The sequence below is a fragment of the Mauremys reevesii genome, linkage group 3 (genome assembly GCF_016161935.1).
Source record: "Mauremys reevesii isolate NIE-2019 linkage group 3, ASM1616193v1, whole genome shotgun sequence".
In the NCBI taxonomy this organism is placed as follows: Eukaryota; Metazoa; Chordata; order Testudines; family Geoemydidae; genus Mauremys; species Mauremys reevesii.
Window position 1 is genome coordinate 191,182,481 of NC_052625.1, and position 27,707 is coordinate 191,210,187.

General features: G+C 39.1%; 1 protein-coding gene across 5 annotated transcripts in view; it reads right to left on the reverse strand.

Annotated features, from left to right (window-relative positions):
- ATAD2B (ATPase family AAA domain containing 2B) overlaps positions 1-27,707 on the reverse strand; it is a 144,080-nt gene that overhangs the window by 109,972 nt on the left and 6,401 nt on the right. For all 5 annotated transcript variants that reach the window (XR_005595927.1, XR_005595926.1, XM_039529400.1 and 2 more), the window contains exons 2-6: positions 12,870-13,024; positions 9,265-9,311; positions 6,703-6,856; positions 4,071-4,173; positions 3,410-3,518 (exon numbers count right to left, since the gene is read on the reverse strand). Coding sequence is in view for 3 of the 5 variants with exons in the window: in XM_039529400.1 (XP_039385334.1) it covers positions 3,410-3,518; positions 4,071-4,173; positions 6,703-6,856; positions 9,265-9,311; positions 12,870-13,024 (568 nt within the window). In the remaining 2 variants the exon portion in view is untranslated. The remainder of the gene's footprint in view (positions 1-3,409; positions 3,519-4,070; positions 4,174-6,702; positions 6,857-9,264; positions 9,312-12,869; positions 13,025-27,707) is intronic.

The window sequence follows — 27,707 nt, forward strand, 5'->3', positions numbered from 1 at the left end:
AAGGGACAAAGAAGTTAATAAGACAAGTGGTTTTTTTTTTTTAAATACATTAGGAACAAGAGAATAGTGAAGGAAAGAGTAGCGAGGAAAGAGAGCTAATAACTGATTATACATCAAGAAAGCTGAAGTGTTCACTAAAAGGGTTAATGAGGAGTAGATACTCAGCACAATTAATATTAAAAAAATGGGGAGGGAATGCAAGCCAAAACAGGAAATGAACACTGTAAAGAATATTTAGATAAAATTAAATGTATTCAAGTCGGCAGGGCCTGATGAAATTCATCCTAGGGTACTTAAGGCACTAGATGAAACAATCTTAGAACCGTTAAGTATTATCTTCAAGAACTCATGGAGGACAGGTGAGGCCCCAGCAGACTGGCAAACATAGTATCTATCTTTTAAAAGTGGAACAAAGAGGATCGGGGGATTTATAGACCGGTCAGCCTAACTTTCATACCTGGAGAGATATTCGAACAATTTTTTTAAACAATCAGTTTGTAAGCACCCTATAGGATGATAGGGTTATAAGGAACAGCCAGCATGGATTCGTCAAGAACAAATCATGCCAAATCAACACAATTTCCTTCTTTGACCAGGTTAGTGGCCCAATGGACGGGGGGGAAGCAGAAGATGTGATATATCTTGATTTCAGTAAGGCTTTTCACGGCCCCATATGACATTCTCATAAGCAAATTACAGAAAAGTGGTCTACATGAAATTACTATACAGTGGGTGCACAGCTGGTTGAAAGACCATAGTAAAAGAGGAGTTATCAATGGTTCACTGGGAGGGCATATGAATCTGTGGGGGACCCCACAGATCAGTACCCGGTCTGGTAGTATTCAATATTTTCATTAATTACTTGGATAATGGAGCAAAGAGTACGCTTATAAAATATGCAGTTAACAGTAAGCTGGGAGGGGTGCCGAGCACTTTAGACAATAGGATTAGAGTTCAAAACAAACTTGACAAATTGGTCTGAATTTCCTCTTGCTGAATTCAATAAAGATAAGTGCAACATACTTGCTTTAGAAAAGAAAAATAAAATGCACAGCTACAAAATGGCTAGGTAGTTGTACTGCTGTGACAAAGTGAGAATGGTCTTAATGTTTTCTCTAAATACTGTGTGTAGGCTTCAGTTTTCCCAATGTATTATTCAAGTATCTAGGTGAAAGGATAAGAGTGTGTGATCATTGCAGCAACCCCCAGACTACTGACTGTCTGCCTGGGCAAAAAGAATGGCTGACACTCTGTATCATCCCAACTGATGGCCAGAGCCCATCTTCTGCAAGGAGCCAGCCAAAGGCGTTGGAGAACAAAGAGACCAGGTGACCTGTTTACTTGGGAAAGAGACAAAGCATGGAGGCGGGGCTGCTGGCCATGAGTGAGGCTGGGCTGCTGGGAGTCCATCTGCTGGTCTAGGAGTCGGGAGAAGAGCCCAGGGCTCTGGAGCCCCTTAAGATGGACTTTGCTGTAACTTCCTGGTTTCTGTGTTAACAAGATCTGTTCAATGCAGAGAGTCACTGCTGACTGCAAAGTTGGGGTACATGGCCCTTTGGGGTTTGTAAGGCTTCCCCAGGTGTCCCATCCAGGTAGACTCACTGTGGGAAGCTCACTGTGTGAACAGGGGTGCTGACTACTCCAAGGTCAAACCCAGGAAACACTGAGGCCGGGGAGGCCTCTTGCCCCGGTGAGTGTGCGATTAGAGGGGAGACACATTACACTATAGTCCTGACTGGCTTCATTCAGAGTACTGAAACTGTGACTCCGTGCCAACTGCTGAAAAGGATCTGAGAGTTATAGTGGATCAAAACTGAGTATGAGTCAACCATGTGATGCAGTTGCAAAAAAGGCTAATACTCTGGGGAGTATTAACAAGAGTATCAAATGCAAAATACAGGAAGTAACTGTCCTGCTCTATTCAGCATTGGTGAGACCTCACCTGCAGTACAGTGTTCAATTCTGGGCACAACACTTAGGAAAGATGTCAACAAACTGGAGTATCCAGAGGAGAGCAGATAAAATGATAAAAGGTTTAGAAAACTTGATCTAAGAGGAAAGGTTAAGAAAACTGGGTCTGTTGAGTTTTGAGAAAAGATGACTGGGCGGGGACCTAATAACAGTATTCAAATATGTTAAGGACTATTATAAAGAGGACAGTGATCAATTGTTCTCCATGTTCACTGAAGTAGAACACGAAGTAAAAAGGCTTAATCTAAAGCAAGGGAAATTTAGAATAGATATTAGGAAAATCTTTCCAACTATGAGGGTAGTTACGCTCTGGAATAGCCTTCCAAGACAGGTTGTGAAATCCCCATCACTGGAGGTTTTTAAGAACACACTGGACAAACACTTGTCAGGGATGGTCTATATCAGGGGTCGGCAACCTTTCAGAAGTAGTGTGACAAGTCTTCATTTATTCACACTAATTTAAGGTTTTGCGTGCCAGTAATATATTTTAATGTTTTAGAAGGTCTCTTTCTATAAAAGTCTATAATATATAACTAAACTATTGTTGTATGTAAATTAAATAAGGTTTTTAAAATGTTTAAGAAGCTTCATTTAAAATTAAATAAAATGCAGAGTCCTCCAGAACGGTGGCCAGGACCCGGGCAGTGTGAGTGCCACTGAAAATCAGCTCGCCTGGTCTAGGTTTACTTGGTCTTGCCTCAGCACAGGGGATTGGTCTTGATGACCTCTCTAGATTCCTTCTGACTGTACAATTCTATGATTTCCAAAAACCTAGAATACCTTTGCTCTTCTTTTCATTGTCCCAAAATTCCTATGATGACCAAAAGAAATCAAATATTTGATAAAATACTAAAATAATTACAACTTTAAAATTTGCAGCCTAATTCCTATTTAAAGCTCTTTGAAAGAAACCTAAACACATAGGCTAAAGATATCAGCTGGATGTTTCTACTAAAATAATCACTACTATAACAGTTAATATTATTTAAATTGCCTCCACTGAGTTTCAAAATTTACACCCCACTGTGATTTACACTACCCAGAGCAACTGTTTCAGTTCTAAGATACAAGAAATCTGGTTTAAATTGTTCCATATTTGTAATGCCAATTTAACAAACTTTTTTTCTTTTAAACAAAAGCTTTAGTTCAATTTGTGATCCACTATAACTCTCAGATTCTTCTCAGCAGTACACTGAAACCTGTGGACACCATAAATCTTTGCTAAAGAGCAGAATTTCTATATTGCGTATTTCCAATGACCCTGTTCATTTTCTATTAAGCAGAAGGAAATTATTACTAATTCTCTCTATTACAGTACAGTAGTACTGTACAGTATTTGTATCAATACACTAGCTATTTTAAGCAGTCATTTCTTCTAAACAGTATGTTTCAGTAGTGTTTTAAATGAAGCCCTATAGTTAATCTGTACAATCCATACCTTCTTCTTCCCCTTCAGTGGACACTTCGTGATGGTTCTGAATTCCATAGCTATTTCTTCTCAGTGATTTCCGCCTTCTCTTCACTCGAGAATACATGTCCATGTTTTCCTAGAACAAAATGAATTTTCTCATTAATCTATACTATTCCTTGTAACCTGCATTGTTAGCCCAAATAGTAATGGTAATACCTAAGTAGTGCTTTCCATCTTCCATGTGCTTTACCAACAAATAACCCTGAGAGGTAGGGTAAGTATTCTCATTTTACAAATGAGGAGGACCGAGGAATGACTCTCCCGGGGCCACAGATTATGTCAATGTCAAAGCCTGTGTTTAGAACTCAGGCCATCATGCTGCCCAGTCCTGTTTTCGGACCACTAAACCAGGTTTCCTCTCCAATTTAACAACACTAGCACAATATGAGACTGCGTCAGTCAATTCCCCATTGACCAAACAGGATGACATATTAATATATTTCTAAAATTAAATACACCTAGCTAGCATCAGTGTTTATTTATAACAGTGAGCATTAGCTAGGAGTTGAAAAAATGCTTTAGAATTTAAACATACTGTAGGCAATTGACATATGGAGAGTTATAAAAAAAATATACCTATAGCCACTGGATGTTACTTTTATCTAAATTTGACAGATTCTGAACTTACAAATTCTGTGTCTGTCCACATTCGCAGCCGTTCTACTTCTCCAGACCGCCTATTCCGCCTGATGTTAATATTGTCCATTTCTTGTAGTACAGCTTCAGCAGTACTAAATATACACAATATTTAACATAAAAAAGACAAATATTCAGACTTAAAATAGAAGAGCTACAGAACTTTTACACATATAAATAATTCTATGTAACGCATGACACTAAAATTATAGTTTCTTTGCAATCATTCCCAGAATTATATATGGAATAAAATCTGCAGATTGAAATCAAATTTTAGTTAATCTCTCTTGCAACTCCTTGAATCCATCAATTAAACTAAAAATAGTCAGACGTAATAAAGAAAATTGGAAGAAGAGGGTAAAAGTATACAAAGTGTCGGCAAAGAAAAAAAATGATTATTTTATGGGCTTTGAATCAAACTCTAATACCAATTTTAATTTAAAGTGTGTGTTCTCTTTGTCAGTTGTGGGGGTTAATTTTAAAATCTGGTGAGTCTGAATGGTATACTTGTGAAAAGTACCAGACTGACAGTCTGAGAGACTGAAGCTTTTCATCTGCATAACCAGTGTAGCACAGGTAGTAACACTGCACTCCTGTAAATGTGCCTCAGTCCTGTAAGCTCTATAAAATGTCAGCATTTCTCCGAGGCAAGGGCTAACAAATAAAGGAATTTTTTTTAAATAACCAAATATGTGAAATGAAAGAGACATATATAGAACTCCACTGCTCGTTAATTTGCCTCTGTTGCATCACTTAATTTAATCATTGTATAATTGGACTGCAAGCTCTTCAAGAGAAGGACTTTTACCTTAAATCTCTTAAAGTGTTGTTAAACTGGTGGTGCTATGGACTGAGCAGGACGGACCACTTCTCAGGAAGGAGATGACAAGTCATCAGCCAGGCCCAATCAATCATCTACTTATTTGTCATGACTGTCAAATTATTGCTAACTGTGGTGAACGTTTGTGTACAGTGGATACCTGTCCACTGGAAATGTACTAAAGCTGCATAACAGTTGGAAACTGTTATCAACTTTCAATCATTTCCAGTCAGCACTTTAAAGGTAAATCTAAAGTGTGAAATCCTGAAATCAATGGAGGTAAAGATAACTATTTAGAAGTCTGGTGAAACTTTTGGGAATTTGTTGGAAGATGGTCATTCCCTTCCACCAAACCTGATAGTGTGTAGTGTGACCACCACACACACACACAGAAATATATATATACATATATATATACACACACACACACACACACGAGGAAGGGAGAAACCCCTTCAACAAGAGTCAAAATTAAACTAAAAATCAAGATGTTAAAATAAGGAACACAGAGGAGGAAAAGGGACAAAAGCTTAATATCATGCATGGTTTTTACAAGACAACTAACAAACAGATTACACATTTAAACACAAGAAAAACAGAAGTTTGGACCTAAATGAGATAGTAAGAGACTTGAACCAACACTACCAATTGACAAAACAGAAGATAGAAACAAAGAGTAGAAAAGCATCAAACACAATATGTGACTACCACAAAGCTGAAGAAAGTGATTAGTGGCAAGTCTTGTCAATACAGCTTTAGGGACTTCCATAGATCAATTTATAATTGTATACTTGTGTAAATACTAAGTTTCTCTCTAAGTTGCAAAAAGCCTTATATGATTTCTATTATACTGAATGGAACTGTTAATATACAAAATAAAAAATAAGAAAAAATGGAGGTTTTGTCATTAACATTAATAGGGAGAGAATGTTACCCAAAAGCGTTTTTTCCCTTTGAATTTATAATTAATACTAATAAGCATTTCTGATGCACAACCTAACTGATCTAGATACATTCAAGTCATTGTTCATAATTTTGGGGACACTTTGGCTCAATGTAAACACAAATGCAGGCATCAGTATCACAATCTTATCACATTACCATCTTTATAGTAGATTGCTTTCCTATTACTATATTGAGGAGGAATAGGAGTTGAATAAAAAAGGGGTTCAAATTCAATTAGGGAAAAAGTAACTCAAGAGAAACTTATAAACTGATACCAAGTTGTTACTGAGCACATTGAAAAAAGCAGTTTCTGTGAAAAACTAAAGTTTAGCAGAATATATTTTTTATCAGTAATAAAGATCTTACTTAGCAATTACAGAACATTTTTCACGTTTAAAACATTTTGCAAACACTGATACTCAGTATCTCTCAAAGGTAGATATTATACCCATTTTACAGAAGAGAAAACTGAGACAGGGAGGTTAAGTGACTTGCCCAAGGCAACAGAGGAAACCACTTTCAAAGCAAGGAATTCCTAGCTCCACTCCTGTGTTGAGATCAACAGACTGTGCCTTCCTCTCTGATCAACTTTATCTGCACTGTAAAGTCAAAAAGTGACACCAATCCTGTATGCAGTATCTCATTATCAACAAGTGGTAAAGAAACAGCTAGAAACTTGTTGACATTTTATAATTCAGCCATACAAGCAAGATGTACCTAACTTCCAACCGTTGTTGTTACTGTTGTTCATTTATTGAAATGACATTTAGATAGAACTGCAATACAGGGCTTTCTAACTGTTTTTAACAAAAACATCAAGATACTTTGTGACGTGTGCAACTGAAGTATCCACACATACCTGTTTACTAGCTGATCAAACAATAAACTCTGATTCAAAGTTTCAAATCTGTTTTTCCTGGACCGACAACTTTTTCTCACTTCTATATCTCCGTTTATGCAAGCATGGTCCCCATCTCCCTTTTTTTCCCCTCGAAGGGGATGGCTTTTGAGAGCTAAGAGAAATTTGTATTACTACTTCAAAATGCAACAAACAACATTTTTACAAACAAAAATTCAATAATCAGATTACTTAGCAAGGATAAGAAACCAAATTACATTAAGAAACAGAGTCAGTTCCCCCTGAATGGGCATCCTGACGTATACTGTAATAAGAGGTATCTGTTTTAAGTCCCTACCAATGTTATTTTACTAACTGTACTTCTGTGCCATTTGGACTATTTACTTGTACATAAATATATATTATTTTATGGTAAGTTTGTATTTGAACACCAAATATTCAGTATTTTAAAGTTAACATTAAGACTGTCATTCACCCCTTGCACAGTTTCAGTTCTTACTCTTTCCTTTAAGTACAGTATCAAAAGGTTTTATATTACTGATACAATAGAATTTTATTTTGCATAGAAATCTATGTATGCTACTTTGTCCAGTGCCTAGACTATGGAGCCCCATTTTTAGTTGGTTCTTTAGGCACTACAGCAAGGGTCGGCAACCTTTCAGAAGCGGTGTGCCGAGTCTCCATTTATTCACTCTAATTTAAGGTTTCGCGTGCCGGTAATACATTTTAATGTTTTTAGAAGGTCTCTTTCTATACGTTTATAATATATAACTAAACTATTGTTGTAAGTAAATAAGGATTTTAGAATGTTTAAGAAGCTTCATTCAAAATTAAATTAAAATGCAGAGCCCCCCAGACCGGTGGCCAGGACCCGGGCAGTGAGAGTGCCACTGAAAATCAGCTCGCGTGCCGACTTCGGCACCCGTGCCATAGGTTGCCTACCCCTGCACTACAGTAATAAAAGTGATTAATTATTTACCAAAATACTTAATGGAATTGAATATACTCTCAGACTCAATACATAACTAAAGGAGACAGAAATTAAGAAGTATAGACATGAAAACTGGATATGGTTTCAGTTGAGATTTGAAATGAACTGGCAAACTGCTAAGGTGAAGATTCACAGGAACACTGTTCTAGGTGGCGGAAGCTGCAGACACAGCAGGTCTCAAGAACAGTAGTGAAACAGTGTGCCAAGCCAGAGCAGGCCAGGTATTAGGTAAGCAAAGGGACTGGATAAATTAAAGATATCACTAGCAAGAAATAGACCAAAACAAGTCCATGAAAGTAAAATCTGGGATCAATGGCAGGTCTACACTTGTAACAGCACATAGGGTACACTGCACACTCAGCTATCTTAGGCAGAAATACCAGTGTAGACAGTGAGGCACTGCTTAGGCAAGTAGAGACCCGCCTGATCCTTAGGGTATATACCCTACATGGCTCTCTACATGCCCAAGTAGTGTCTTCCATACCTATGCCTCTATTTTTAGCAGTGTAGTGTCTGCTGTCAGAGCCTTTCCCTGCTGAAGTGAAAGACTCCAGCATGGGATAAGAGACTGGCAGGGAGGAGGCAAGGAGAAAAGGCTCTAGCAGCTCCCCACTGCCGCAGCCTTTTCCCAGAGCCTCCCACTGCCACAGCCTTCCACTGCCACGTGTAGCTACACATCGCAGTGAGTGTGGACACAGCCTGCCTTTCACTGCAGTGTGTAGCTGTACATAACCTACACGTTGCTGCAAGTGTAGACAAGATTATGGCCAGGCGACACCAAATGGGAATTCTGAATTGGGAAGAGAGACGGAATTATGTTTGAGGATGCTCCTTGTGCCTAAGAATACAATTCTGTCACAGACATCATGGATTCAGTGACTTTTCTAGGGAGGGCTGCAGCAGCTGTCAGCCCTGGGGCCAGCCGCCAGAACAGCTAACCGGTGGCCAGCCCCAGGCCCACTGAAGTAGTGGTTCCCCACCACCACAGCAGCAGCTGGGGGTGGAGCGGCAGCAGTCAGCCCCTCCCGCAGGAGCAGCGGTGGGGCTGGAGCAGCTGCAAGCTCCAGCAGTCCTGGCAGTACTCTGTTTGTCCCTATCCCCGTCCCCCTCCCATGGTATTTTTACTAGAAGTCAGGGACAGGTCGCAGGTAGAGCCCTGCTAATCTGTGGCTATCCGTGGATTGGATGCAGATGCAAATTTTATATCTGGAGCCCCACAAATCTTCAGCTATCCACTTTATATCCATGGCCCACATTTGCCAATCAGATGCAGATACAAATTTTGTATCCATGCAGGGCTCTAGTTGCAGGCTTCCGTGAATTTTTGTTTATTGCCTGCGACCTGTCCCTGACTTTTACTAAAAATACCCGTGACAGTATCTTAACCCTACTCATGCCCAAAGGAAGCATCCAATAAATTATCTGAAGGAATCGGAGAGAAAATAGTTTCTTGTAAACACAGGGAAAAACACACCGATGAAGGTGTCAAAATATATGCATTTGAGAATCATCAATATAAAAGTAGTTAAGATTAAATATAAATATAAAATAACCAGAGGGAAAACACTCACATAAACTACGTCCAGTTGGTAATGTAGCACCAGCCTGAGACGTTAACCTGGAAAACAATTATATTAAATATGAAAAATATATCAACATTTCATTTACTACATAAAAGCTACAATGAAACCAACACTTTTGAAATAGAAATCCTTAAGTGTTATACACTGAGCATAATTTAAAGCATTTGTAAAAGATGCTCTCAAGAATCTGGCTTGCATCTGAAGCTGGAACTGAAGTTGGCATTGGCCACTGTCAGAAGACAGGATACTGGGCGAGATGGACCATTAGTCTGACCCGTCCTTGTGTTCTTATCATTATACTAATATTTTATTTTTATACTAATAAACAATTTTAACTAGTATCATCATACTGAAAAAGATATATCAATATCTGTTCCACTAATAGGCTACACCACTTCACTTATGTCCCCTCCTGTTAAAGAAGCCCCACACAAGTTCCAGAAACAGTACTCTTGCTGCTGCTAGTCAGAAGCAAACACCATTTAAGCTCTTAATGATTTGGTCAATAACTGAAATCAATGAAAACTAAGCAATAAAAATGCACAGGGCAAAGTTATGAAAACAAAAAAATTAAATCTATTTAACAAATCTAATAACTGAAGGGAAAGAGACTGACATCAAGTTTACTTAAATCAACAGTAAAAATATTACTTAAGACAGACCTCAATCATAAGTATTCTTGTTTCTTTTTTTTAAAGTTAACTTTCCTTTAGGAAAGTTAACTCCCAATGGGTTGGTGTGAAAGCCAAAACATGATACAAACCTCTTCCAAAAACTACAAGGGTTAACAAAATTATTGTACCATATATTCAGTCTTGATTTTTACATTAGAGTAAAAGATAGTCTTAACAGATAAGAAATACAAACTTATTAAAACATAAATTATACTGTTAGAATTAAAATGTATAAATGCCCTAAAATCATGATAGAATATTAGCTGAAAATACCCTGTGGTACCAGAACATATAAAATCAAAACAGATTAGTCAAATCAAGAATTTATATTCATATACCGCCTGTCATCCTGAAGGATCTTAAGTGCTTTACAATGTGTATAAGGACCATTGAACTGCAATAACTATTGTGCAAAGTGGAAGGCGGGTGGGACAACTGATTTTAGGTTGGAAAGTGAATAAATTAACCAGTTGAAAAAGGAAAAGTGAAATCATTTGACCCAGGCTTCACTGCCCCTTTACTCTTGCAAAAATGTCTACTTCTGAAGAGATGGATTTAACTAGGACATGGGCTTCTGCTATTATTTACCTGAGAAAGGCGTACAAATTTTTCATAAAACAAGGGACTCACCTTGGTAGACCTCAAAACTTTGTCACAGTGATGGATAGGAACACATGGGAGAATTGCATCTGCAAATCATGACCCTCTCAGGCATTTTTGACAAACAAACATTAGTAATGGCTTTATGGTCACATGTATTTGTTGCTTAATACCAAAAAGCAGAATCTCCACACAGGTTATTATGTATGGCTCTTCTGGGCTTGTTCAAGTAGCCCATTGTTAAAATTTTATTTTAATCTCAGTTCTCTACTTTAAATCTAGTTTCTGTAACAGACCAAGATCCAGTCATCAGACACATCGTAGGACTTCTTAAAGGAGCAATGATGTTAGCCCAATGTCCTGGCCAAATTTCAGTTCAAGCAAATTGAGTTCACCTAAGTGATATTCTTCCAGGATCAATTAAAAATACCTCAGATTTTATTTAAATTAACTTATTTTTAAAAATAAACCTGTATTTTATTTAAAGTTAAATTTGAAATTGACATAGGTGTAGGCCTAAGCTTATTATAATCTATTATAATTGTTTACAGTAAATAGAATAATATTAAGCAGTACATGTTTGCTGCCCATTTTAAAGAAAGTCAAACCACTGGACTGGTGGAAGTCACAGAATAAGCATCTGGAACTGCAGTTTTCTGAAGTGATAAATGTTTTTGACAGCAGTCAGGGCCGGCTCCAGACCCCAGCGCGCCAAGCGCGCGCTTGGGGCGGCATTTTGCCGGCAGGGCAGCAGACGGCTCCAGCGGACCTTCTGCAGTCATGCCTGCGGGAGGTCTGCCGGAGCCACCTGCCGCCCTCCCAGCGCACCCTCCACAGGCATGTCTGCAAGAGGTCCCCCGGAGCCGCGGGACCGGCAGTGCACCCCCTGCGGCATGCTGCCGTGCTTGGGGCGGCCGAATTGCTAGAACCGCCCTGACAGCAATAGCCTATTCTGCAGGTGCAGGGAGAACATTTTTTTCATTTCACTTTATTCAACTAGTCTTGTTCAATGACTAGTTCATTCAAAGTGAAGAGACCAACCGGGAATTGAAAAAGCAGGAAAGCTTGCTTTCCCCTTACAATCTATCAATAAAAGACAAGGTCTGAAAGGATGAGACCTACACTAGTTCTAAAATCTTAAAGGACAGATGACAAAAACTACCAGTTCAATTCACTAACTATAAATAATACTTCCTTTTTTAATGTAAAATAGGTTTTGATAAACTTTGATAATTTGATAACTAGGTAATTGTGTAAATAAATGTGTGTTGAGATAGTGTATCACTGATTAGCAAAAAGAAGCACTACATTTTGCATAAAGGCTACTCATAGTTGCAATTCAACATATCTTATTGGTTATCAACAAAATGAGAATCAACCTTTCTTTAGGAAAATAATTAAAAAGTTCAAAAGCAAAGCATGATTAAAATCAATTATTTTAAACAAGGTTTCTAGTTTGCTGCTTTAAATCATGATTAAAATCGGTGATTTAAATTGCTTTGACTTAAATCAATCCACCGTGTATTCTTTACATCTTATCTAACAGCTAAACTGTTGTGTAGTGCTGGTGTAGACTGTTAAATGACCAGCATATAAGAGGTGGCTGTATATGCTCCAAGATGATTTCTGAAAGAAGCATGCTATATAATACACTGTAGTCATACAGTTCTCAGTTTAAATAATCACCTGTCTTATCCACATCAATTTGAATCAATTTGGTATTTAAATGTGTCCCACCTTAGGGGGTGTTGCCTTATAATTAGCTATTGTAGTTCCCATATGCTAACAGTAACAAGGGTGACTTTGTCTCTCACTTACTGAGTTTAACACAATATGAAACAAAGAATGCCTAGTCCTATACAATATGCAGTAGCAGTTACAAGGGCCAAGATCAGTGTTCAAACAAGCTGTTCCAGGCACAACAGCTTGAGGCTTTTGCTTGGTGTCCATATATTCACATAATTACTTGGATCCAATTGAACTTCTTTAAACCTGGAAACTTTTTCTTAAAATTAAATCAATTGGTCAGAAAATTAAACAAATGTCTCCTTCAGTTGTGGCTATATGGAATGCGTAGTACTTTCGCCTGCTTCTAAATTTAGGGTCAGCTGCTTATTCCTTGAGTACATAGAACTCCTAATGAAGTCACAGAGTTCTGGATGCACAAACAACATACAACTGGACTCCAACACATTCCACCATTCCCATTTTAACAGATAAAGTGGTGTCACATAAGGAGGAACACAACCCATAGGATTCACATAGTTCTTATTCCAGAAGTAAGACAATGCAGACTATAAGAAAAGTGCACCAGATTACCTGGACTGTCCAGCTGAAATGCTCCATTCCTCTCGCTGCCCAGTACTGCGTGATTTTGATTTGTCTTTGCACACAGGATCAGCATGTTTCAAGGTACGTTTGGCTGGAGGGGATATGTGGCTATCACTCAAACTACCATCACTACCTTCATCTTTCTGAAAGAAGCAAAGCATCACACCACATTTGATTGGTTCATTTTTACACTTCCATAACAAAAATAAGATTCCACTACTCACTCAAAGAAAGTCAAACCCAGTTCACACAAACATAGCAGTGCTTTATTGATGCTTATGGAACACGACACATGTACAGTAACTCCCTGCTTAACGTTGTTTCGATCTTATGTCCTTGCTCAATTACAGAACATGCTCCATTTAAAGTTGTGGAATGCTTCGCCATAACGTCGTTTGGTTGTCTGCTTTGCCCACAGCTAGCAGCCCCCCTATCAGCTCCCCTACGCCCCTCCCACAGTGCCTCCTGCCCGCCAGCAAACCCCGTGGATCAGCACCTTCTCCCCCCACGCCACCTCCTGCCTGCAGCAATCAGCTGGCTTGCAGTGTTCAGGAGGCAGGAGGGAGGGGGGAGGAGAGAGGACTCAGCATGCAGGCTCGCCCTCCCTCCCCTGCCTCCTGAACGCCGCAAATCAGCTGATTGCCGCAGGCAGGAGGCAGGGGAGGGAGGGAGGGAGGAAGCTAGCGCCGAGTCCTCACTCCTCCCCCCTCCTTCCTGCCCTGCAAGCCAGCTGACTGCCATGGGCAGGAGGGCAAGGGAAGGAGCGAGGACGCAGCGTGTGGAGTAAAGGGGGAGGGGGGAGAGAAGAGGCGGGTTAAGGGTGGGGACTTGGGGGAAAGGGTGGAGTGGGCGGGCCAAGGGTTGAGCCGCCCGCCCCCATTGCTTGCAGAGTAGGGGAAGCTGCCACTGCACAACGTGCTTCTCCTAACCTACAGCACCTTCAGCCTCCTTGCCTGCCTCATTGTCTCCAGCGCCAGTGGGCTGTGCCTGTGTGGGGTAAGGCGGAGGCACCTCCCAACTACAGTACTGTACTGTATGGCAAAAACCAATTTCCCTGGAACCTAACCCTCCCCTTCCCCCATTTACATTCATTCTTATGGGGAAATTGGATTAGCTTAACAACGTTTCACTTAAAGTCGCATTTTTCAGCAACATAACTACAACGTTAAGTGAGGAGTTACTGTACCTTAAAAATGCACACATGCTGAATGCTAACTCACCAGTTCACCTAGCAAAGACTTAACACTGGACCTGATGAGTATAAAATATTAAAATTCTGTACTTATCAATAATTCTTTATAATGCTTCTAAACTAAATATTTGTAGTTTTCTAAAACTCAATGTACTGTATGTATCCCTGGAAACATTACTGCCCTCACTATTACTGTAATTCATAAAACACCTTTTCTCTCTATTGTACTACTGAATTTTTTTAAGTAGCTATTAGAATAAGAAACAGCAAGATACTATGACCGGTTCTCTCTCATACCTTTAGCAAAGTGATTAACACATGAATTCTAAAGCATCCATCACCAAAATGTCTGGACAATTTTAGGTTTTGTGTTTTCAGTTAAAAAATGTGCAAATATTGAGATATCTATCTCAATAAAAAATGAAAAGTGTTAGATATTTTCAGAAGCTTTTATCAGAAATCAAAAATATTTAAAAAGAAACTAAATGCTTTTATCTTTTTCAACACTCTTCCTTTACAGTTTTCAATAACAGCATAAAGAGTTAGTAGAAAGAATACTTCTAAATACCATACTATGCTGAAATTGCTATTAACCACATTGATTCATAAGGAAAAAAAGCAGACAAGGGAGATAGCAAGACATCTTACCAGACCCAAAAATAAGTGACATACACAATTTCTAGCCAACTAAAAACGTCCCTTCTTCAGTGGGAATTGTCCATAATCAAACAAAAAATGTAAACATTAAAAAAATGCAAAAAAACCCAGCAGATTTCAGTGAAACACAATCTTTTCCCACCAAAGAAATTACTCAAAGGGCTTGGCTACACTTGAGAGTTGCAGCGCTGGTGGAGGCTTTCCAGCGCTGCAACTTAGTAACTGTCCACACCTGCAAGGCACATCCAGCACTGCAACTCCCTGGCTGCAACGCTGGCTGTACACCTGGTCTGCTTGGGGTATAACGAGTGCAGCGCTGGTGATGCAGCGCTGCTCGTCAGGTGTGGCCACACACCAGCGCTGTTATTGGCCTCCAGGGTATTAGGAGACATCCCAGAATGCTTTTAACTAAATTACTCTCTTTGTTTTGTTATGCTGCCTCTCTTTGTTTTGTTGTGAACTCAGGGGTCCGGGAGCTGCTTATCTAAAACACAAACACAGCTCCTGTTTGCTGTGAACAATCTGTAACTGCGAACAATCAAATGAGATAACCCGCTACCTTGCTGTGAATGAGGCAGGCAAGGGGATGAGTGTTTGCTTGAGGATAGAAACAGCGGGGGCAGGGGGGAGAAAGGGAGTCCGTTGGAGCAGCTGCTTATCTGGTCTGCAGGCTGTTTGCAGTTAAGAGTAAGGGGTCGGGAAATTTTTCTGATTTTGCAAGGCAGGGAGCTGATACACAGTGTCAGCTCCAAAAATCCACTCTCTCTCTCTCTCCCCCCGGTCCCTGTCACACTCCACCCCACCCCCTCTTTTGAAAAGCATGTTGCTGCCACTTGAACACTGGGATAGCTGCCCATAATGCATCACTCCCAACAGCGCTGCAAATGTGGCCACACTGCAGCGCTGGTAGCTGTGAGTGTGGCCACACACCAGCGCTTTCCCTACACAGCTGTACGACCAGCACTGTAACTCCCAGCACTGCAACTCTCAAGTGTAGCCAAGCCCAAAGTTAAAGATCCATCCTAAGTACTGTGTACTATCTTTCTAGATGGTGGATTAACTACAGTGATGGCAAAATTCCTTCCGTCACTGTAGCAAGTTTCTACACTATGGTACTATAAAAGCACAGCTGCAGCACCATAGACAAGCCCCACATTCTTTGGGCTAGAAAGCTGTCAGGTAAACTTTTCAAGACTCATCCCTTCTACAAAGAAAACTGGCTGTGGGTTTCAGTAAAATACTGAAGTCATCTTTTATTATGTCTACTATAGTAAAAATCCAGTGATTTGCCATAATGAAATGATGTATATATTACCAATAGGGTGCTGGTGGTTAAAGTGTAGTGGAAGAGACATACTGTCATGGAGAATAGAAAACTATATATACAGTATGTTCTGACACAGTATGGAACTTGTACCAAAGTTAAGCTAAGAATTCAACAAAAGAATCCTGATTGTCTGACAGAAGAAGAGGAGTCCAATGTAGAGGCTGAGCCACTTTCATGTGCCAGTATGAAGCCAAAAATGACTCCCAAACTGCACCAAAGGTAAACTAGTCACACAACTGGCAGAAACAGCACATGAACATGGGAAACTGCTGACCCTTTCAAGGCAGAAATGAAAGATCTATGCACAAAATGCAGCACCACTGTAAGATATAAAATAAATGATGGTGATGGAATTGGAATTGGAAGCCAACAGGAAACAAATGAAAGTAGGTGATGAGAATATACAGAGGTAGGTGGCAATGTAGAGCCTACCCTGACCCTTCAAGAATGGAATCTGGGTTTGGATCACTGTGAAAAGATCAGAAAATAGAATGAAGGGCAGAGGCAGATGAGGATACTAAGATCTAGCAAGAACCAGACAGAGCATATTCAATTGATGGTGCCTCTATATGAATATTAAGAAGTGTACACAAATGTTTTGCATATTGTTATTTTTTCTCTTTGCAGAAAGTCAAATCATCACACAACCGTTGGTTAACATCACTTGGACTTTGCACTTCTATTGCATATATCTAATGTGCTGTCAAAGTACTTTACAAGCATTAATGGGTTTAGCCTCAACACCTCTGTGAAGTACTCAAAGACTGCAGGAGATAACTTGATCATAACAATCCAGCCAGAAGAAAACAAGAGGCAACTTCAGAGACCTGCATAGGAAATGACTGTACAGATAACACTAGAGTTTTCCAGTGAAGAAGGTAAATTAAATAAGAAATAATCAAGACTGTGGGAATGGGGAATTTGGGATCACACAGCAGCAGTCTTAATGTGGAGATTACACAGCTTCTATTGCAACAGCAAGACACTCAATCTCCTAGGTAGCAGGGCTATTAGAAATGTCAGGAAATGTTTAAACTAGGAACAAAGTAGAATTTTACTCATACAGAAACTGATTATGCATCTCCAATTTACGCATCAGGCTTTATGGGCTGCCTAACTAGAATGACAAACTGCAATTACTCAAGGGTAAAACAATTAAGAAACATGTATTTTGGAGGAGGGTTTGGCAGGTGGAGTTTTGTTACACATGCAAAGGGAGAGAAACTATTACAGTATTGGGCAACTGGCTAAGATTCAGCCCCATAAATGTCATATTATAAGATCTCTCCATTTACAAAAAACATACATTTTTGCCCATGTTGCATGTCATATGTTAATTAACCCATGTTAAAATCCCAATTTTAACACTTGTTAGTTAGTTAAAGTAACCATGTGGGTTAGCCTAGCAAACATGTAAAACTATAACTGCCTTGTCTTCACTAGGATCCAAATACAAGCTAGCTTGACAAGGATTAAAAAGACACTTTTTCCCCCAATGAACATACAGATTGGCTTTTTGCAGATCTAACTCCTTATAATTTTTTAAAGTATTCATCTCTTATCCAACAATGCGGAATCAAATTTTAAAACTTTAAAATAAAGCAGTGGTTTTGGATCCCAAAATCCTATTAAAATTCAGATAAATCGGTACTAGAGCTCTCCACTCTAACTCCCTAACATTAAATGGTCATCAAGTCTTGTTTAAAGTTATAAAATAAATGTTCATTACCAAATCTATTTTGCAACTAACAACCAGCAAGGTCTATACCTTGAATCCACTGAACACTCATAAAATTATAGTCCTATACCATAACCTACAGCCACATCTGTACATGCTGTGTGAACTGCCAGAGATGTGTTCTGTGCTATTACTGAAGTGCACCACTAATGCAAGTCAATCTTAATGAACACTTCCTTTCTGAAATGCCAGGAGTTACTCTGTGCAACAGAGAAGCAGAGTTGCAAGTGAAGTCGCAGCACTGGTTTGAAACTAGCCTGAGTGGTACAGAAGAACAAAGCTGAGTAAAGAAGAAAAAGACAGGAACAACAATGTAATACCACCTAAAGCCATTTGATAACTTGCTGTAAACTTAATATCACACCATTATTAAAAACAAAGCAGGTTTTTGCTTAACATAGGCTACAGTAACTTTTAATTATTCTTTATTACTTCTAAAATATTAATTCCTAACCTGTTTAGAGAAAGCTACAAAATACAGCACCTACCATTAACATGAGTGTGAGACAATCAAGCCCACTCCAAATACAAAAAGCACCAAGCCCTGAATTAGATTTGATTCAATAGATGTTGTAGTCTATGCAACATTTTTCACCATCAAACCCTGAAATCTAGCACAAGGAAAAGACCTAAGTTATTTTGATTCCCACACACAGTAAAAGTTAATCTGAAATGTTGGGTCCAGGTCAGGTGGGAAAACAGGACCCTTTCAGGTTTCAGAGTGGTAGCCATGTTTGTCTGTGTCAGCAAAAAGAACGAGGAGTACTTGTGGCACCTTAGAGACTAACAAATTTATTTGAGCACAAGCAGAGGAGAGCAGACCTCAGGGGCAGGAGGTGGTGGCAGTGACTCAGGTTCAGGCAGAAGAGTTGAGTCAGAAAATGATTCAACCCTCTCAGGCTCAGATTGGATGGGCTTGGGTCCAGGTCAGACCTAAAAATTAGACCTGAAGAGACCTCTAGGACCAACAAAGAAACAAGCACTGAGATAGGCTCAATCTTCAAAATTAAGTCAGCACTGAAACAGCTGTTCAGGCAATAAAGCAATGAGCAGTCTTAAGACTATTGTGAAACCATGGCATTGGAGCAGGTATCTCATGTGCTGATAGCAATGCTGTCACCAGGGTGCAGAGAACACCCACTAAAATATCTTGGTAGTGTCAGGGTGTTGGCTGAAACAATATTGAGGCAACACAGTGGCAGGAACAAAAACTCTGTTCCAAAGCACCGAGACAAATGCCAGGCCACTGCAGAGGAACACGCGCTAAAGGACCATGAAAATAAACTAGTTCTAAAGCGCATGGAAGCACAAGGCCTGAAAAAATTTGCCTAACTGTACTGGACCTGACTGGTAGAAGAGGATACCCAGTGAACCTCACTGATACAAAAGAGCTGGAACAATAAAGCTGTCTCCTCCAGGAAGCTCCTTTACCAACTGAAAGTAAGGAACTGACTAAAGCTCGGAAGGTGCCGATTACACTCTCTCTAAGAGGAGCACAATGGTCATGCTCTTCACTACTACTGTTGTGCTCAAGAATAAAAACAAAACTTCACAGCTCGGGTAGTTTAGTTAGTCTCATACTAAGGGGCAAAGAGCCAGCGGTGAGAATCCTGCACAGGTGGCGAGCCAAATTTTCTGCTAATCTAATGCCACTTAAATTAATGGACTAATGCCAGCAAAGAATCTAAGTGTAAGATATGCATGCAGGTTTATAATCCATTTACAGTCCTCTTACTTGGATGGAGAAAGGGGAGAATGAAGGGAAAACGAACTTACGCTTTTTAAAAATATATACTGTATAAATACACCCATACACACGTGCACAGAGGAATGTTTCCTTCTCTATACTTTTAATCTACAATCATGTCAAATACGAAATTCAACAAAACCTGCTTGCATGCAGTATTGTTATATTCCCTTTCAATATTTTTAATTTCTGTTCCGGAGTTCTTCTATCCTGCAGAAAAACATATAGCAAGATCCAGAGGCTAGAAGTTTAAGATAGACAGATTCTGAGTAAAAATAAGGCACAAAACAATGAGGGCAATTAACCATTTGAACAATTTACCAAGAGTAATGGTAGATTCTCCATCACTGGGAATTTTTAAATCAAGACTGGTGAGCCGAGGGCCAGGGCCAGAGCCTGAAGCCCAATGACTGGAGCCTGCTGCCTATCACCCCAAGGCTGAAGCCCGAAGCATTAGCCTCACCACCCCTGGGAAGGTGGGGAACTCACTGGCTGCCTGCTCCTCCAGCGTTTGTGGGCTCCAGAGAGGGGCAGGGCTCAATGTCTGCTGGTAGCCCTGGGGGAGGGTCCACTGCTTCCCTCCCCCCATCACTGCCCAGGAGGCTGTGCCCGCAAGAAAAGCCCCTGGTGGCTGCATGCGGCCTCAATGGCCACATTTGAGAAATGCTGCTCTAGTTCAAACAAGTTAATTCAGGGAAGCCTTATGGCCTGTGTTACCCAGGTCGTCAAACTGGATGATTACAATGGTCCGTTCTGGCCTTCTCAACTATGAATCTATAATGCACCTATCACAATGTTGTTACATGTATTTGTAACATTTTAAATATTAATAAATTAAAGAACTCTCCATGTAGGGATATTAAAGAAGGTACTAACAGTGATTCCCCCAAGTAACAGTGACCCCCCCGCCCCCAGTTTCACCAAGTACAAAAATCTTTTAGTTCTTCTGTTAAAATTTGTAAGCTCCTGTCTGCAGAAAACATTGATTGTATCTGTCCTGTGAAAGATACTTTATTACTATGTAAAACTTACAAACAAGTTAATTGACTTGAAGAACAAAGTGAACACTACGTTACCACCCCTGCTGTAAACCTTAGGCCGTTAATTGACTCTGCTAAGATATGAAATGTATGTTGATGAATGCTTGATGTATGTGAATGGTTAGGGAGGTGCCAGCCTAGAAAGGATCCATCGGCCGAAGAATGTGTCTAGTGGACCACCGGACAACCCCCAGAGGGTAAACTGCGATCCACCCCAAACACCTGGAAGGAATGTACCACTTTAAACAGTGTGGAGCCACCAGGAATGTGCCATCTGCTGATTGAGTCAGCAACAGCTCCCATAGACTAACATAGGAATTAATTCCTATAAGAATAAACTCCAAAAACTGAGGACTTTGAGTCTCTGGTTCTGCTGCCAGCCTCCAGGAGCATCAGGTGCATCTGACACAGACTCGGCTCCATCCTCATGACCAAGATACCTGGCCAGTAACTTGGCATGAGCAACTTCTAGGCTGGTAACTATAACACCTATACAAAATTGAATAAATATGAGAGAGAGAGAGAGAGAGAGAGAGAGAGAGAGAGAGTGTATATATATATAGGAATAAGTAGTAATAGAAAATTAGTCAAACAACGTTGCTTACTTTTGTCTTTTGCTTTATTATTACATTTACAATAAATGTGGCATCCTTGCCTTATCCCTCTTAATAAGATCCTGCTGGTTTTTATTATATTGGTATAACATCCAAACTAGAAACTAAAGAAAATAACTCAATGCTCCTTCTCAACCCACTTCTTTAGAAAAATACTTCAGTAAATAGATCAGGCCTTGCAGGATGGCCCAAGGATCAACAAATTTATGCCTTGATGAAGCAAGGAAGGGGAGCAAACTCCAGAGCCCTTCACTGATAAATGCCTGCCCCGAAGCATACAATGGGCACTGCTATCTAAAGCATTTCAGATGATCAACTGTCAAGTTAACGGACAGAGAGGCTATCTCTAGCATGTAGAGGATACTAAACATAAAGTATTTATGGTTTTAAAAAGTTACAAGCTGCTATCCAAGAGAAAATGAAAAAAAGATATCTTAGCTACAGCTGCTGTCTGGATATCCAGAAGCAACCACTGTTCCCACAGGTTTACTGATTGACGAAAGTTGCTGATGCAGGACCAGCATATGCTTTCTCCATCAAAGAGGTCTCTGACACTTCTGGGTGTTTCTCAAACCCACAAGTGCCACCTTTGTTTTATTTGAACTACACTTCAACCAAAAAAAATGTATAGTTCCAATGGGATCTAGGCCTGGGCTTGAAAAAAAATTTACCATTTCCTGATAAATACATATGATTATGAATTAACCTAGAAGGTCATCATCCACATGGATAATGAAGTCGTCAATTCCGACAAGCCTTGACAATTCCAACCAAGCTAAGAAGTAACTCAGTTCGCTCAGGAAATCAGAAGTGTAGTAAAGCAACAATATAATCTAATCTCATGATTTTTACTAAGTGGGCACTCTCAATTCAATCTAGTTTTGGAATAAGAGTTCTGATACATTTAGGCCATCTACAACTTGAGAATTTCAGAAGAAGATTCCCATTTGTGCAACTATTGATTCAGCGGCACTGAAATTTGTATCAGTTGACGCCCTGGTATAAAAAAAGTTTCCATCATGGTAAAACCAGCTCTCTCAATCATCTATTTTATTGAATAATATGCCACACTATTCCCATGTCTTTAACCTGTGGCCACATCCAACTAGAGTGACCAGACAGCAAATGTGAAAAATCAGGACAGGGGGTAGGGGGTAACAGGAGCCTATATAAGAAAAAGACCCAAAAGTCAGGACTGTCCCTATAAAATTGGGACATCTGGTCACCCTACAAGCAACACAATTATTATATTGTTCATATCATTTCAGCAAAACTTGATACAATAGTTTTCCACCTATTATTTTACTCCCTTCAACATCTATAATCTTGTCTCCCTCTTCTACTATTCGCCAACATATTCAATTTCAAGATTTTTAAATTAATTTCTTAACTGCGTAGTTTTAAAGGTGTCCAAATTATTTCAATTACTATTCTCTTCTTTCTCATTTTACAAATACCAAATTAACCTCCTGAAATGTACTTGTATTAAACAACTAAATGTTATCAGGAAATTTGCTTTACCGACGATACTCAAAAGTATCTCTACTTCTGCCTTTATCTCCTTGAAATGAGATTTGTGATTTGTAGACATTAACATTGATCATAAGAGCAATGTTTTTACTAACCTTAGAAAATCTGGGGTCAGTAAGCACTGCTTATTTGTATATTCTGAACAGCAGTGCAAACATGTCTCAGGGTATTGATGAACTGGGTTAGTAAAGGATTTTATTATTTAAGATGGATGTAACAAGTAGGGAAGAGAACAAAGAGGTGACCTGCTAAAGAATTTACCTTGTTTCTACCATACCAGGCAGGCCTGTTGTGATGCCCTATTTAGAATATTACTAGTTTTTTCTTGAGGGAAGAGGGATGTTCTAATAAATACTATACAATGTGGGCTCACTTTATAAGCATTTTTATTCCTCAGACATAAAAAGATATACACTTTTTCCAAAAGAAAGTCCAGGTCTAGATCACATTGGCACTATGCACTTTGTGGTTGAAGTGCAGTTCAGATAAAACAAAAGTGTAGTTTAAAGCTGTGTAATTCTGTACACAAGTGCACAACTGAATCTAGCCTAATTAGGTCTGATACTCTTTTGTATCTGTCCTTGTACACCAATACACTTTAACAACCTATTTGTTTTTTCTGCACCTAGCCTATTAAACCATCGCAGCCAAACAAATACACAAATGCAAAACATACTCAGCTGATGAAGAGTTGACTAGGAGTGCAGATTTGGGGGGAGGGGAGGGAGGGGCAAAACCATAACAAAAGTTCTGAAGTCCACTGTCCTGCCTTCTGGGAGATTAAAAACTTGCAGAGTTTTCCACCATGTTCATACATGCCCCCCACCCCATCACCAATCTGAGGTGGAAATCTGGATCTTCAATTTTACATGCTAGGAGAGATGAAAAGAATTCAAGATTACTGTCTAACATCTACATTTCAGCCTATTCTTCCTGGTCTGGATTCAACCTATAACCTTTATAGGGAAGCATTAATAGCCCGCTGGAATGGGCACTGGAATGGGACTCAGGAGACCTGGATTCAATTTCTCACTTTGAAACTGATCTGCTGGGTGATCTTGGGCAAGTCACTTTCCTCCCTATACCTCAGTTTCCCCATCTGTGAAAAAATGGGGATAAGGACACTGACCTCCTTTGCACAGCACTTTTAGATCTACTAATGAAAGTGAGGTAAGTGATAGATATTATTAACTATAATCAATATTATAATATTTGGGGTCAGTCATTTTGACTGAGTCATGGAAAGGTTCCATAGCTTCCTTGAGCTGTTTTTTTGGTTTTGTTCTTGTACAGTTCTAGATCTTTGTTGTTAATTAGATCAAGTTAGATTTCCCAACACTGACAGTAGTGTCATCCTCCAGTAATTTGTCAAATTCCTTCAAACTTCTTTCAATTGCTTTTGTAAATTTAGTGCTTTCTTTTACAGTCTTTTGCAAAATTCTTTGACTTAAGTTCTCTTCATGCTCGGTGCAAATTTAATCATGTTTTATGGCAGTTGGAAGAAAATAGAGCAACAAAGTCTTACTAAAAATTCCATCAAGTGCCACTGGAGAACTAAAGCACAAAGCCTGCTTTTTCCATTCAACCAACCATGAAGGCTGATCGTGGATGCCAAAGTATTTTCTACCTTCTGCAATGTGCTTAAGGACTGTGTTATGGGTTGCTTCTTTCTCAGGAAGGTTTTGATAGAAATGCTGAACCACTTATGGGTCAGAAGATTATGATGTTTGCACCTGAGCTCTCCTCTTTTTCATTTTAATTAGGTTGTCTGAGGAAAACCACAAAGAACTCTCCTTGTCATAATTTTCCCTGAATATTTGGATGGCACATTTAGCTACTTGGACATAATATTCTACAGGTTTCTTTTCTCACACATACTCAACAGCATTATGCAGAAATACATTTTCCCCTGTATGTATACATGCAATCATTACTTTGTAATTACTTCATATTCACCCATCTATGCTGCATCAGTGTCAATGATTATTTTAATTCTTTAAATTTTCCTCTGTTTCTTTATTTAAAGCATCTAGTAGCAAGTTTACATTTGTCTGGAGAAGTATATTTGTGATGAGTGCTTTAATCATTTATTGAAATTGCTCACTTTGTGCTAGGTTGAAAGGTGACATTTATTGCATAAAAAAGATTGCGACTTTCTTGCCAAGTCTTTACTTTCAACTGTTTGTATTCCATAATCACAGACAGATTGTTGGGGTTTTTAGATGCCAAAGAACAGAAAACATTCCTGATGCTGAACAGCTGCTGACCAGCCTTGGAACTGACTTCATAATGATTGATGCTACGCTTCAATAGTGACTATGGCATCAGAAATACCTTACTTGCAGATTCATCAAAACTTTGTCTTTTGCTCCTCTGCTTCAATAATCAATTTTTAAGTTAGTGGCACATTTGATAAATCTGAAGAAGCCTATTTTCTGAACTTTTAAAAGAAGCATGAATCCCTTTCCACTCACTACTTCATTCTTGACAATGTTTACATTTTACATCAGAAGAATCATCTTCATTAGTCTATTCAATTTCTTATTTCCTACAACTTCCTTCAACTTCAGGCATGTCAAGTCATACAGATGTTTACTAATCACTAAAAACTAACTCCCACTCTTTTCAAGTATTGATGAGCAGTTTTGAATTTACTAATTAGAACAAGAAACAACCACCTAGTGCAGTGCTGCTCCATTTTTTTTGCATATTAGTACCCAATTTTCTATACGGGGACCACCCCATTTACCACTATGAAAGGGACAGAGTATTTGCAATTACCCGATACCTGTTCACAACCACCACATTAAGAACCCCTGATTTAGTTAAATTAAGACCAAAAAATTGAAGAATACAAAAAGTTAATATAGTTCAACATAAAACTGGCTATCAGGCATCTTTCCCACCTTACAGAAATTTTTAGATTCTATTATCAAAGCATTTGAAATATATATTTAGTTCATGTAAATATTTAATGGCAAGTTCAAAAACCAAAAGAAAAAATATTCAAAATCTACCATACACCAGCTTGGTTTTTTCCTTAGCATTGTTTTCCTTCCCTACAGCCCAAACTCCAAGGCTACACATAGCAGTTTAGAACTACATTTAGAAACTACTGTATTAATTTAAACTTAAAAAGGGGGGGGAATAATATATATAATTTGTAAAAGTTATTTCGGATTTATGATGTAAGGTGCTACAGAAATATCATACAAGGTAGACAGCCAAATTTCTTCCTCTCTACTGCTACTGAAACAGCAATGTGTTTGTTGTATGTATTTTTAGTTCGGTCAAGAAAGCCTAAAGTGTATGGCTAGGCACTCCTTTTAGCACTCCTATAAATCTAATTAAATAAATAAGCAGAATGATTTGGGTGAAGATCACTGAGCAGGAGGATCGGAAGAATGCTGGGACCTGAAACATCCGTAGCAGTTGGACAGTGACCAGTAGGGTTGTGGGAATTGAGACAGGAGATTTGGTAGGGGCAGCAGGAACACTCACTGAGGAGCAAAAAATGTTCCAAAAGGTAATGAGGAAGTAAGTTAATGTAACAAGACCAGGCTCAGAGACCAGGAAAGTGAGTAAAAGGAAAAAGGAGAGCAAAACAAAAAGCCAGCAGACAGGGAGAAAATAGCAGAAAAAAGGATGGAGAAATATACCTGGAAAGATACATAAGCTCATTGTCCTCCCTCTCTCTGCACTAGAAGTGGTGTGAGGGCTTTTACTGCCCAAACTGGGAGTGATATATTAGTAATAAAATATATAACACACTGAAATGACCAGGTTATAGCTACAACCTGAGTAGCAGAAAACTAAAGGTCATCCACGCCTAGGTACTGGATACTTGATGTGAAAAGATCTTTATAAAGATTTATACAGTAATAAATTCAATTACTGGGCTGAACATCAACAGTTTATCAGTATATAGCAGTTTAGGGCAGAAAGTACAGAACAATATACCACATCCAACTGAAAGTACAGGGGGAACTGGGTGATCAGAATGTAATTATCTGAGCTAATTACCTTGCAGAACCCCAAGCTAAACACAATTCTAGCAAAATATGCCATGGGATCTTTAATTAAAAGTGTCTGTGACCTGTTTTAAGACTCATCTGAAAGATGGCAGCTCCATAAGCAGCCTCCATTAATGCTACACTGGGATACTGGTTTAGTACTCAGAAGAAAGAGTGCAACCTACTATATCACCAACACCATATCCCGAATGTTCTTTGGAGGTCTTATTCACATACTAATTATGTCTTATCTTGCTTCACTTCTGAGTTCCAAGGAGTTCAAAATCCAGAATAGCATGACTGCAAAATATGACCAGCTGTGTCAAGCAAAATGTGTAATTATTTTTCTATACGAAAATTTAGCCATTAGTATGTGACCCAATTCCCAGATTATCGCAGGCAAAATGATTTGGTAGACTGCTTTTGAAAAACTCTCCCCACATGTCCATTTGGGCACATTAAGTGATATAACGTCAAACAGGCTTTATGTATACCAGAATATTGGCAGGAAGTTGACCACTTGGAACAATTGTTCCATTTCCCACTATGCACAGATGTGTGAACAACACAGTACTAAGGAACAAATTACATGATTTATTCCTGAATTTCTCATGCCAGGTCTCAAAAGTAAGGAACACCACTAAAACAAGGGGAAAAAAAAAAACTAGCTTTCATTACCACCCTAAAAAGATGGGTTTCCTCAAGAATCTGCCTTTAACCAAAGTCTTTTTCATAACTTCATAAGAATTGTGCAAGTTTTATCTGAACTACTCCCCTTAGCATTACTGAAAACAGTAAAACTAATACTCAACTCAGTGATTTGAAAATATAGGAGCATCTTTAGGAAGGATATTTTTCTTTACAGAACTTTTAAATACAAGTGCAAAGCAGTGTCATTTTCTTTTTCCTACATGACCCAAGATCAGTGAATTTTCCATCATTTTTATTTCAAATACATAGAATAGCCA